The sequence below is a fragment of the Parus major genome, chromosome 8 (assembly GCF_001522545.3).
Source record: "Parus major isolate Abel chromosome 8, Parus_major1.1, whole genome shotgun sequence".
Classification (NCBI taxonomy): domain Eukaryota; kingdom Metazoa; phylum Chordata; class Aves; order Passeriformes; family Paridae; genus Parus; species Parus major.
This window is the reverse complement of record NC_031777.1, coordinates 20,819,604-20,833,438: the sequence shown is the minus strand read 5'-3', so window position 1 is coordinate 20,833,438 and position 13,835 is coordinate 20,819,604. Positions and strand designations below refer to the sequence as shown.

General features: G+C 40.4%; 1 protein-coding gene and 1 long non-coding RNA gene across 13 annotated transcripts in view; one reads left to right on the top strand and one right to left on the bottom strand.

Moving 5' to 3' along the window:
* The window catches only part of ST3GAL3 (ST3 beta-galactoside alpha-2,3-sialyltransferase 3), a 188,461-nt gene that overhangs the window by 160,829 nt on the left and 13,797 nt on the right, over positions 1-13,835 (bottom strand). For 8 of the 12 annotated variants that reach the window (XM_033516304.1, XM_033516305.1, XM_033516307.1 and 5 more), the window contains one exon: positions 13,019-13,163. In XM_033516304.1, the coding sequence (XP_033372195.1) occupies positions 13,019-13,133 (115 nt within the window). In that variant the 5' untranslated portion in view covers positions 13,134-13,163. Of the gene's footprint in view, positions 1-13,018; positions 13,164-13,245; positions 13,763-13,835 lie in introns of those variants that run through there. The other 4 variants (XM_015635889.3, XM_033516306.1, XM_015635897.3 and 1 more) reach the window with 4 other exon arrangements.
* The window catches only part of LOC117244765, an 18,848-nt gene continuing 18,533 nt past the window's right edge, over positions 13,521-13,835 (top strand). Inside the window, exon 1 of the long non-coding RNA XR_004498462.1 lies at positions 13,521-13,604. This is a non-coding gene — a long non-coding RNA (uncharacterized LOC117244765). The remainder of the gene's footprint in view (positions 13,605-13,835) is intronic.

Below are 13,835 nucleotides of genomic sequence, written 5' to 3'. Positions count from 1 at the left end.
TTTTCTGGATCTTCCAATTTTTCAAGATTAGAAGCATCCAAATTTTCTCCACAGCAACAACCCATGAGATAAGATTAAGTAGTAAGAACTTTTCTTCTCTCTCCTCAGCTGGCAGAAGTCCTTTAAATAGAACAAGCTGTTTTGTAAATAAATTAAGTAGCAAAGTCTGACCTCCTGAGAATTTTAGATTTGTCTACATTTTCTTCTCCCTGAAAGATTGCAAGCATAGTACTCAAAGCCTTATATTCCTGTATAGTCTCTCCAGATTCTTTGGGCAAATGCAGAATTTCAACTGAATGTAAAAGAAAAAAAAAAAAATCCATCAATTAGTAAAGAACTTCTGAACAGGAGTGTCATGAGATAAAACCAGAAACTTGTCACACAATGGGGCTTGATCAGATAATGAAAATAGCTATAGGCAACAGCATTAGATATAAGTGGATATAAATAGCAAGGTTTCTCCAAATTAAGTTACTGTAAAACCAAATGACTCCATGGAATGTTTTCTTAATTTTCACCCAGAGGATGGCATCTGCCGGTCTGTAACTGCAAAGACAATAAGAACGCTCCGGGTTTTTGCTCGTGGGCTTTTCCGTGGGTTCTCTGACCCGGCGTTTTCCCGGTGTCGGGCGGGCCGGGCCTCTGCTGCCCCCGCGCGGTGCCCGGCGGCCCTGCAGGCCCGGCCGCCGCAGCCACGCACGTCCAAAGCCAAAAACCAGCCTCGCTCCCTGGGGAAATTCAAAAGTTTAATAAAAGACAATAGGAGACAAACACTAATAAACCTAATAAAGCAAAGATTAACGGCCGGGTGCTTGGTGTTCGGCTAAGAGCACGCTTGCTAGTTCGGAGACTCTCTTTATATACTTTTTCTATTGCATCAGCCTATTGCATATTCATAAGCAATCATATATATTCAAACTTTTCCTAAAAAATTAATTTACGTGTTCCAAGAACTTCTTAGCATAACTCCTCCTCGGGAACGCCTTTTTAGAGCACGAACACCTCTCGGTTGTGGTTTTAGTCCGTTCTTTCCATCACCTCCCACTCGGGTTTTAGCCTGTACACTCTTCAGACGGTGATGATAGTTGGCATATCCGTAGCAGGGGTCTTCATCATATGGCCATTGGATGTTACCCAACCAAGGAGGCCGTTCACAAACATATCTATATCAGCTATTTCATTACTATGCCTAAGTTTAGTTAATAGAAACGTTTAACATCCATTTCAGTATTTTGCAAAAATCCAATATTGTAATATGTATTTATAAGAGGTTAAAATTAACTTTTCCTAAAGAGCTGGAGGGAGAAGGAAGAGAAGGTCCCTGTATTTTCACACAGTATCAGTTCCCTGGACCAATTCACTACACAAACAAGTTTTTCAGAATATCTGAACGCAAGCCAGAAGAGCAGAAACTGCTTAGCCAGGAGCTCAGCAGAAACTTTCCAGTACACACATTACCTACATTTTTACATTTCACATTACCTACTCTGTCATGTTATTTAGTCTTTACAAAGACTGAAGTATTTAACTGGGAAAAAAAAAAAATAGGAGCACAGAACCAGGCAAAAAACTTAATTCTTCACAAAGAAATGCATGCAACTTTCACTTCAAGCATGAGGCACAGTGTGCCTTAAAAATATCATTGTTTATAGAAACAGACAAGTATAAAACATGAAAAAAAAAATGCTCACACAGGAAGAAGAAAAAATTTATCATACAGCCATCTCAACACTTTTATAAATAGGTCCTTGAAGAAAGAAACGATCTTTGAAGAAAGATTAGTTTTCACTGAATGGGGACAAGGATAAGTAAATCTACTTATGGGGTAATTCCCTTCCTACTAAGGCACAAGCAAACACACGACTGCTGAGCAAAGTATACTTACACTAGTACAAAGTTATGTCAAAACCAGCAGCCAAGACACTTTAGGGTTTTTTCAAAACCTTTTTGGCCACATGGTTGCACATTAAACAAAATTAAAGTAGCCCTAATTTCCTGAAATTACATCAAAGTCTGCAGTGAGAAATTCTTATCTTAGCTCTTTTTAATGCTGTAATTATGAAGTTTTCTAGAAATGAATGGACTTGGCAATAACAAGTTTTTTGCTCTTACCCTAATGGTTCTTCTGACTTCTCAATTGTCATTTCCTGACGTCAGAGTTAATCACAAAGAAGGAATTCTGCATCTGCATCGAGACAGTATCAGAAGAGTGGCAAATCCACCACACAACAGCAGCTTTCTCTAGTCCTTTATCCATCCATCCATCCATCCATCCATCGGCACAGGAAGTGTAATTCGCATAGAAGAGTACAGCATAAAGAGTACCTAGCTCCACCTTACACGCTATTTTTAATTCTTATTGGAAAAAAATCTTATTTCAAGTTACTTATTAGTAACTACATTAAGAAACAAGATGTTCAAAGGTCAAAAAACACCAGCCCAAAATCGCTTCAGATAATGGCAGTTTCTATTCATGAAGGACAGACTGTTTTATGATACAATATGCTGTAATTATAAAAACAACTTCATGGGAAATAAAATACACAGTGAGAAGTAATATACTGTTATACAGTACTGAAGCTTTAATGTTTTTCTAATATGAATAAGGCCTCTTTTTCAATGACAGAATGGTTTAGGTTAGAAAGAACCTTAGAAGATCATCTAGTTCCAATTCCTCCACCATGGGCAGGGGACATCTTGTAATAAACAAAGCTGGTCAATGTCCCCCCCCAGCCTGGCCTTGTACACTTCCAGGGATGGGGGATCCACAACTTCTCCAGGGAACCTGTTCCAGTGTCTCACCACCCTCACAATGAAGAATTTCTTCCTCATACCTAATCAAAATCAATGCATAAACCTATCTTTCAAAAGTTTAGAAATATTAAAATTATATTTGAAGTATTGTTAAATAAGAGGCAAAATTAGAAAATTCAATCAAAATTAACACATTTTTCCACTGTAATTCAATTTGCATTGCATTATCTCAGGCTTTTGCTTCTAATGAAGTACCTGACCCAAACACAAAAGCTCTGGACTCAAAGATATAGAAAATAATGTTAAAATGAATCATAATGAAAAATAATAAAAGCCTTTCCATTGTTCAGATAAGGCACTTTTAAACACAGATTATAGCAGCAGTGGTAACAGAAAAAAACAGCATTACTAATTTCCTAGCAGCTTAATGGAGAACCGCCCATGCTCCACTTGGAACCTGATAGAATTGTATGGGGCAGGTCTCAAAAGGCTGAAAAGTCTTTGCAAGTAAATTCACAGTAATTAGGTTTCTAATTATACCCAGAGCATTAGTGATTGCTATGGTTAAAACAGCCTGAACTGTTTCATTATTCCTCTCTTTCTGAAAGCTCAGTCTTTCATGGTTTCAGCAGCAATTCTAGAAGTTTAGTCTGCCTGAACATGTATTTTTTTAAAGTTTCAACAGAAGAACAGAGAGTCCTGTGCTTATATATGGAGAGCAAAATTAAACTTTTCCACTATAAAAAAAAATACTCCCTGATATTGAAGCAGCTAGAAAGTGTGATGTACAGGGTCTTTGATGGGGGAAATGTAAAGGCTGAAAAGCCCCAGGCCAGAATTCACAACAGTTCAGGCTGTATGCTTAGTTCTGAAGGCACTTGCACAGCTGCATGAGGCAGCTTTTAGCAGCAACTCACAGTAGCCACATCATACCCTAATTACAGTACCTACGTCACACCACGAGCACTGCCCATGCAGACCACGCTTTATTGTCAATACAGTGCTCCAAAATACTGCCTGTGCTTTTATAAGCATCCACAGATGACCTCTGCCCCAAGCGAGCAACTCCAACATCTTGCTGCCCTCCTGAACTACAGACATAGAATGTGTAATTATAGGACAGCGAGTCTCGTTTGGCCAACTGGACTGAGATGAAAAACCTTGAGACCTTTATTCTATTCATAGCTCTGCCCTTGAGCTGCTGCATGACGTAGAAAAATTTGACTTTCCTGTGCCTCAGCTTCCTCTGCCTGCCTGAGTCAAGTCTATTCATCACCCTTCATCCTAAGAAATGTCCCTCAGTACATATTCTTATTAGGGTGGCTGGGCACAATTACAGCTGAGAAATAATATTTACATAGTATTTTATAGTTACTCTGAGATTGATTAACTTGTAACAAAGACAAAAAAATGCAATTGCACTCATAAATTATTAAATTTGCAACAATAAGGGTAAGGCTTCAGAAGTAGGAAGCCATTTTTCCCAACTGTTGGGAAAAATCAGCTTTTTTTTCACTACTTCTTTTAAAGCATACATGCAGCTGTTCATAGTGCTTTGAAAGAAGATACTCCTTGGAACATGCATACTCATTGTAGTTATAAAATACATCAGTTAAACTTTTCTGTAATTATTAACTCTTTTTGTGAGTGATTAAGGGGTACACTTCCTGCACTGCTGCAGCTCTGATGACTCACATTTAATCAGTGTCCAAACACTGAAACCCGCAGGATAACAACTGTGAAAAAGTGACATGCTGTAACAGAACCAAGTTAAAGTAGGAGGGATCCCAGTGTGATATGAAAGAAACACATGCATGCTGATAAGCACTTAAAAATGGAAAGAGCTGATTTTAATACATTCTGATTTTTTTATTTTTTTTTTTAAGGAACTGAGCAAGAAATGCTAAATCCTGACCCCCAGAGATATACATTCCTGGATTTTTGAAGCCTTTGGTTATGCAAAATACCAAGAACTGGTTAAGAAACATTCTGTAGTTTCTGTACCTGACTAGAATTTTGGCATTATCTTCACACATTGTTACCTCCTCAGGAAAGCAACACATACAAGAGCAATATAATCACCCAGTACCATGAAGGAGTAACCACTTGAAATCAGCTACCTCAGGTTCAAACGTCTATTCAAGATATGCACGCACAGTATAAATTACTTTTTGCCTGGATGCACAATTACATTCCTTCTGAAGTGCAGAAGGGATACATAATTCATAGAGAGCTATACCTCATGACCCAAGTGTACTTGTCCTTGCAAGTCATACCCAGGTTGTTTGGCTGCTTTATTGCCTCAGCCTGACACTGTGATGTAAACCCAGACTGCAATGACAAAAAATGAGATGTTACGGTGACATTGTTGAAAGAAGATAAGTAACTAGGAAAAATCTCCTTTGAAAAACATCCCTGAGTGTGACAGGCACAATCAGAATCTGTACCAAGGCTACAGTCAGATCACAGCAGCACCGGCTGTCCAATGGGTGACAAATCACAAATTACCTCCTTTGTCCCAGCGTCAGTAGAACCGATGTGAAACAGAACTGAAATGAGTGTGGAAGGTGCCCAAAGCCAGCCTGACTGTATCAAAGTCAACAGAAAAAGCGCCATCTATTCTATCAAATGAGTGATGGGGGAGCTCCCATCGAGTTTGGCAATACCTTAATCACTACAGCCAGTGCTGCAATGGCACAGGTGAGAGCTGGGGGGATGCACGGTGAGGAGAACGAGGAGGAGAGGCAGAGAACCACTCACTAACACAGATGACACGGCTCTCACAAGGAGGTATTGTTTCCAGCTGAACACATTGCTAAGGGGTTCACAGTCAGCTGAGATGAATAAATCCTTTCACCTCTGAAAGCACTCAGCTGCAGAGCAATTGCTACTAGAGGTAAAATGCTTTCACTGCAATGTACCTTTCCAGAATATGGAAAACTGCTGACTTTGACCTCTGGAAATCTGTATTGGAGGACACAGCTTTGGCTCTATGTTAGATACTGAGTACTGTTCATTATGAACACTCTCCCAATCCACCCATCCAAAGTCACAGGAACATACCCTTCCCAAAAATTTGTGGGGAGGCCAAGGAGAAAATGCACAAGTTGAGCAAGTGAAACACTAAGGCTGAGATCAACTGTGTTAAACAAACAAAAATCACACTGTTTTAAACTGGGCAATTCCTTAATTGTACCTATCAGGTAATAACACAAATGGAGAGAGGAAGGAATAGAAAGGGATTCAAACAGCATCAAGACAGACACTGTCAAGAGAAGCAAGAGCAACTTACTATTTTTAAAAGCAAAATTAAGGCCCAGCATTGAGCAAGGAGATGGAGAAGTATTCTTGCACCTTACTTTTCAATCTTGCTAAAAAGACAGCACTTGCCCAGAACTAAAACAGTAACCCAAGAAAGCCCAAATGAAGATAGTACAAGTACAATGTTACAGCCACCCCTGGAGCTGCAACATGCTCAAGTTGCTATGCCCTTAATGACCTTCACTAAACCTGCTCCTTGATATGCTCCTAAAGCCAGAAGAATGTTCAGGGAGTTTCCTCCTCTGGAGAAATCCCAAGGACAAGGCACGTTATACTTGATCCCTCTTTCAACAGCTCTGTCATGCATCATTTCTCATTGCCCCTGCAGAGTTTTGTCCTGCACTGTTAACATTATAGCAGCACTCGAAATTCCTGGAGACACAGCAGGGTCATAAAGTAATGCTGGGTATTTCAGTAAATAAGCAGCAACAGATCAGAAAAAGATGAGGTACTTTCATTCCCCTATGCTCCTTGTCTGTCCTGTGAAGTGCTGCCTTCTAAAAGACAGAGAGGCACTCGTGAATTTTTTAGTTTTAAGTCTTGGAAGTTCTGATTCCCATTCACTGAGCAGACTGTCTCTTCTGTCCTGGTGGCACACAGGCAGCTGCATCGGGTGAGCCGGGCAGGCAGTTCTGTGCAGTTACATCCAGCAGCCAGAGCAAGAGCAATCAGCTGCCAGCCAAGAGAGAAATAGCTGGCACAATTACAGCTGTGAAAGATACTACCACAACTGAGTGTCCTGGAGTTGCTGGAGTTTAAGTTTAGCCATGCTCCTTATTCTGGCAGGCTAAGAGGGAGCACAAAGTAACTTGAGCAGTGGCAATTTCTGGACACCAAATAAATTCTTTCCTGTGCTCTGCACAGATAAGAGTATTATTCACCATAGTTAGTACACTATAGCTTTAAGTTTCAAGCTGAACACAAGTGGAATACTTCAGCCCAATATGAGAAATCTTAGAAAATTTAAGCTACTTTACCAGACAACTCTTGTTTTAACTTCTATTTTTACATCTTCGTTTCTAATATTCACTGCTGCCTCAATAACATTACTTGCTATTTTTAGCATTTCAAAAAAGCATTACTGTGATCCTCAAATCCCTAAAGCATCTGAAAACTATCAAAGAGATCCTTAAAACTGTAGCTGGATGTATGTTATGAGAACTTTTTAAAAATTTGTTCTCAATTTTGGTGCAAAGAGTACAGCACTAACACAAACTACAGCCAAGTGAATGAAACAAACCTTAAAGTTCCTAATAACTCAAATAAAATAATTCATCTCAGTAATAATAATAATCCATCTCAGTGCTGTACCCAGTTTTTTAATGCAAAGCAAAAAAAACACCAAAAAAACCCCCAAAAAACAACAACAAAAAAACCCCAACTGTTTCAGGAAGCTTAGAGTGCTGCATAATACTGTCCAAAACAGTCTTTTTTTAAAAAGAAATGCCCATAAGGTTAGGCTTTCCAGCCTGGGAAGCAGAGGCAACAACAATAAAGTCTGCTTTAAAGAATAGATACACACAGACACCCCCCTAAAGCTAACACCACAGAGAGCAATTAAATTTGCTACCATCACCATTTGCTTGCTGTCCTTCACAACAGCACTGTGAGTGCCTTTTCAAAAAACATGCTCCCTCAGCCACCCAACCATCAATTCAGCCATCCCAGCTCAAACCATTTTCATCAGATTTATGGTCCCAGAGCCAAGTTGAGCTGGCCCGGAGTTGTTATTTTTTATAGGAGCACTCCTGCATTCCCATCTTCTGGCAAAGGCAAGTAGGACAGTCACAGGACAACACAAAACCATTACGTGACTCTCCACAAAGAGGACAAGTTTGTCTTCATGGCCTAGTTGTTCACACACCAACTGAATGTCTTTTCATTGGTCCTTCATTAAACAAAGAACAGAAGTCAGATGTCAGCGTACATAAGATCCATTCCCTTGACGCAGAACAAATGGCACTCCCAGGAACCCAAGACACAACAGTCATACCCACCCACCCTGGGTGCCACCACACACCCATGAGGATTTAGCCACCTGAGAAAGAGTACACATTTTCCAAACCCTTGCAAGAAGATCCATTTTCTCAGTACAATGTTAGACTTTAACACAAGAATTGACAAAACTACCATTTCACTTTGAAAGAGAAAAAAAAATATCAATATTAATATAAATACTGTATAATAAGATAATAAAGGTTTGATTGCTTTTGATTAATTCAGCCTTTTTTGCTGCATGACTGGTTTCCATGGAAATGCAAGCAGATTAAAAACCTGCAACCAGAAGTGAGTCAGTTTTGCCTGTTTATGTCTCCACAGTTCCCTTGGAAACAGACATTAAAAAAAAAAAAAAAAAAAAAAAAAAAAAGTAAAAAGGATAAGGGTCCTGAAATACCTTCGGAAATTCTCTTCCCAAAGCTTTATCTCTTTGCCTGTCTTGCCAGAATTAGAGTTGAAAATAACACAGAGCAACAGATGACAGAATAGTGACTTGATTTTTTTAAGGAGACATCAACAGAACATACCTGGAGATGTTTCAAAAACCACATTCAAACTGACAAGCTCAAATTGTATTAACGTGGGTTTTGGCAAAACTACTTCACGCAGAGTATATATTTCTTTAAATTAGTTCAATGCTAATGTAGAGAGAAACACAAAAGAGAACAAGAAAAGAGAATCACACTGTCCTTGTCTCAAGTACATTTCAATACTTTGAGAGAGAAGGAAAAAGCAAAAGCTGCCTTGGGGGAATAAATCCAATATTTCCATTGGCAGGATGCTTTTTAATAGAATCATTCCTTCCTTCCAATTCATTTGAAGTTGCAAAAGTTAGGTTAAGTAACAAACATCACTAGTAACTTTGTTACACATAAAAATGCATTCTTCCTAGCCGCTAAAGCAAACCTAGGAGGCCCTGTCAGCAAGACTCCATCTCCCACCACACTTTTCAAAGACAACAGTGCACCCTCCTAGGAGCTGGATCTTCTCACGGGTACAGATAACATCTTCCTTCCTCAGAGCCAAATGCATCAGGGAAGGAATAGGATGGGAATTTACTAGGAAAGAGGCTGCAATGCATGTCTCATGACCTTCGAAGCCTGCTCCTATCACTACCACTGCATCACTACAGTGCAAGATCCCCTGACAACTAAGTGTCCAGAAACACAAAGAACAGCAGTAAAATTATTTGCTCCTGTAAATTCCTTCTAGAATGTTCAGAACAGCCAAACCGGATTACAAACTATTTATTTCCTTGTTTGTCTCCCACATCATTATCAGTTCTACGTGCTCAGCACACCTCCCTGCAACTCAACACTTCACCAGAGAGCTGTGGAATCCACCGTTACTGCCTGCCTGGGAAGAACGTGCAGGGACGGCACACATCTCTTATCACTACCTCAGAGACTGAAGCTGCATTACAAACATCAGGAAAAAGGAAATCTTACCTCTGTCCTAAACCAAACAATCACCAGAACTCAAGGGCTCTTCTGCATTCAGCATTACACCCCTTATTTTTGTATTTTGCTGCTGCTCTGAGAACTCACAATATTCTGACACCAACATGAAACAGGGCTTGGGGAAGAGTAGCCAGTCATGATACTCACTAAAAGGATGAGAGAGGGGTAGCAATCACTGGAGGTTTATCTTGAATAGAAGTAGTTGAACTTAATTCAATGTTAATTAGTTCACATTAGCGGAATTCAATCTATTCTTGTGACAGTAAAGATAAGCCTTAGAGAATTAATTATTTCCTATTCCCCTTTGTATTTTGGCAAGGTGTAGAGTCACACAGGAAGGAGAATAATCTCACAGTACTCACTAAGGCATCACTCCAGGAGGACAGATTTACCATTAAGTGAAGAACATTTAATGTTTAGGGAACATTAAGAGAAATATTTATGTATATCTTTCAGTCTATTTTGAAGTTTAGCCTCCTTTCTTGTACAGGTTGGATGTATATATAAACAATATAATTTAGCTATTAATTTACTTTAGCAGCTAAATACACAAACATCCAAGTGTCAGGCTGACCAGTTTACACAGTAAACCACTTTACACAGTTACCATTCAAATTCATCCATTACAATGATAGGCACAGGCATCTTCTAAAACATTAAGTGAACAAACCACACAAGCAGCAAATAAGCAGATCAAGTGTTTTCCACCATACTCTACAACAAATTTGTTTGTTTCCATTAGTAAACTCAGGTGTTGTTTACTAAAACCAGTCTCTGAAGAGATTGCAAGGGTATCAGGTGTCAGGACCAGCTTAGTTTCATACCTCCTCTAGCACAAAGAGCAGAACAAAGATGAATTTCACTGCTGAAGCTAGGGAGTCACTATTAAACAGATGAAAGGCACTGGTCACAAGAAAAGTGAAAAAAATTTCATAAGAAGATAACTCACACAAAATCAATAGTCTTTGTTTAGTAAAGACCCCAAAATTAACACAACAGACTTAGTTTTGCCTTTGGGGACATCAGCATTATCATATCAATCTTAAGGAAATTTACAAGGTCACACACTGCATTGTAATTCAGGAAATAAAATCACAACAATTATCACGCACCACCTGTCTGGTGCACATAACTAAGCCCGACTCCTCTTCTGCAAATACAAAGTACAATTGCATCATTATACATTGTATCATATTACACATTGCCAAGAAAGCCTAATAGTAGTTAAATAAGTAATTAAAATCTGTTATTTGTTAACTTTCAAATGCCGATTTATAGAAGCTTAATATTAACTCTTTGTATCAAGTTTCCCAAAATGGGGTTTTAAATTTGTACTTGAAATTTGCCTAAGTTCCTCCTGTGTTAAAGTGCATGATAAATAAAATGGGGTTTAATACACAAAAAAAAGTCTGAAGATCAACTGAAAACAGGTACCATTTTTACTGTTTCAAAAGTAACATCTGCCCCTTTATGCTAGACTGCTGTTTATGCTAATATTTCAAAGAACATCCAAAATTTAAGACACAATCCACTAAAGTGTCTAGAAGGAGCACTTCAGCCTAAATCAATTGGGACAACTGATAAAGAACAGTAAACTAAATCCTCAAGCTAGCATAATCTCTTTGTACATGTTGAAGAAGCTTAATGCAAGCAATGCAACTTCCAAGAATAAATTAATGACACATTTTACACAAAGATTAGACAAAGGGAGACACACACACACCAAACCAAAGGTCTGTTACGGTATCTCACAGTGCTCCTGTCAGAACATCCTGGGTACTCAAAATCTGCCAATGCACTCAAAGGAAATCACTCTAACTAGGCTGCAACTTAGAGTCATCTTTCCAGGTAAAAGTGTTCCATTTATAGAAATCCACAGTGTCTGCACACAGATTTGCAACATTGCATTGCAACCCAAAGTTACCACAAAACTCCCCAGGGACTGACATGGTGTAAAATAACAAATAGCACACACAGCTAAAGGCACAAAATCCGAAGAGGACTGGAGAAAGCTAGAATCCTCCTCAGCACCCTGGTTCATAGCACATAAACACATAGCTGCTTCTTCATTTGTAACAAAGATCACACACAAGTTGTGGCATGAAAGGTTTTTTTGCAGGCCTTGGGAAGTCCAACATGATTTCCTGGTGGCGTAAAGGAAGTAAAGGATAGTAGGTGGTATAATTTCATAACAGATCACCTTGTTATCATCATGCAGATATGGCAAAACTGTTCTTTTAACCACAACTGTATTTCTTTTCAAACAGCAAGTATTTTCTATACCTAGTCAACAAAAGTGCTATTTTTCAGAAGCTCATAAGACTTTTAACTCTCTCTCTGAAGCACAAACCTGAAGAAAAAAATCCCTGCTCAGAAAAACACTATACATCTCCTTCTACAAATTTAGTCTTACAATACCTGTTCTAGTCTAAGGCCCCTTAGTAGTTGTCCTGTCAAAATCAGTGCATCAGCACAAGTGTCATATCCAAGTCATCATGCAAAACTTCTTAGGAGCGCATAACAACAGATTTGGAGCACATAGAAGTAGAAAAATGCTAAGTTCAAGAAGCATTGGAGCAGAAACCTCTATCATCATCCACAAAAATGCAATACAGCAAAGAAGAAATTTGACCAGTGGTTTCTTGTCAGTTCTGGATCAGTGTTTCTCAGCTGCTGTTCCAGGGAGCAACAGTCAGCTCTGAGACATTTCAAACAGCCTGTGGAACAGCTGCAAGGAAGGCTGGCTTGTGTTTTGGGCAGTAGGGTAGAGGAGGGAATTGTTTTCTTGTTTTTATATTTTCAATAAATAGTTCTTGCATGCAGGCAAAATCAACACAAACAAAACCAAGAGCAATCAAAGTTCAGCTTGATTTCTGTCTCGCTGCAACTGTAACCTTCTATGGCCTTACTGCACAGTACAATCCTCAGATTGTATTCAATGAGGTCAGATATCTCTTTAGACTTAAAAAGGTTGGGAGACATCCTTTAGATGACAGATAGTTGGCAGATAACGACATGGAAGATAAATGGAAGATGAGGATTTCTGAAGGACAAAGTAAGATGATGAGATAACCAGGATATACGATTACAGAAAGAAATCAAAATTCACCAGACAGAAAAAACAAAACTTGTCTCAGATATTTCAAAATGCACAGAGGATTCAGGAAACAAAAGCCTCATCATACAAATTCTTTATCCTGACAATTAGGAATCATTAACTAGCAGAATATTCCAAGAACTGAGACCTCTAATACTAGATTTATAAAGCATGAACCTGCTCTTGTACCCAGTAATAAAAGTAAAGCCATAAAGAGCATTAGGTAGTCACAAATTCGACCCCTTAAGCATACTAAAAGCTCTAGCATTTGAGTGGGCTTAATCACATCCCTTTAATACAACTAAATCAGAACCATCTCACCGCGATTGCAACTATTTAACAGACGTTTTAGGAAGCCCGGAAACAGTTGCACCGTTCTCCTACTTACTTGAATCCTCCCAACGGAGAAGGTGCAACTTCCAAGCAGAATAGTACAGAAATCCCAGTACCAGAAAGAGGCAGAGGGCTAGCAGCAGGTTACGCATAAACACCAAGAGTCCCATCTTCACATTAAATCTGCTCTTCTACATGACCTGAGAAAGAAAAACAGATTGAGGTTGGAGCCACCTTCCCTCCAACGGGCATCCTCTCCAAAACATGCAATCCCATACCCACCATAACGCACAGATTCCAAGCCATGCTCTCCACAAGCTAAAACACACGCGTTCCCCAAAGCACACCAGTGAAACAAGACCCACCCCAGACATCTGCCTGTTCTGCCCGTCACAAGGGTCACTGCCACTCCGGAGAGGCGGGGGGTCACGGCCACGCCGTGACAGAGCATTAGCCCCGCTCCTGCCCACTTCGGACAACCGAGTCCAGCACGGCCCTGGCCGCGGAGGCCTGGCGAGCACCGCGTCCTCCCGGCACGCCGCAGAGCAAACCCACAGCGCCGGGTGTCCCGAGGCCAGCAAAGCGCCGGTCCCGGCTGGAGCCCCGCGGAGCCCCGGGCACTCGGCGCTGCCCCAGAGACGGTAAACGCGCCAGGGGAGAGGGGCTCGCCGGGCCCGGGCAGGACGGCAGCTGTCCGCCGGCTAACAGCTGCCAGCGGCTGGCTGGAGCCTGGCTTTAAACGGGCAGCAGCGTCGCCACCGCCGGGCTGCCTTCGCCTCGCCGTGCTTCGCTACCGGCTACGCCGCGCCTCGCTCGCCCCGCCGGCCGCTGTGACCGGCCCTGCCCGCCTTCCCCGCCCCTCCTCACCCGGC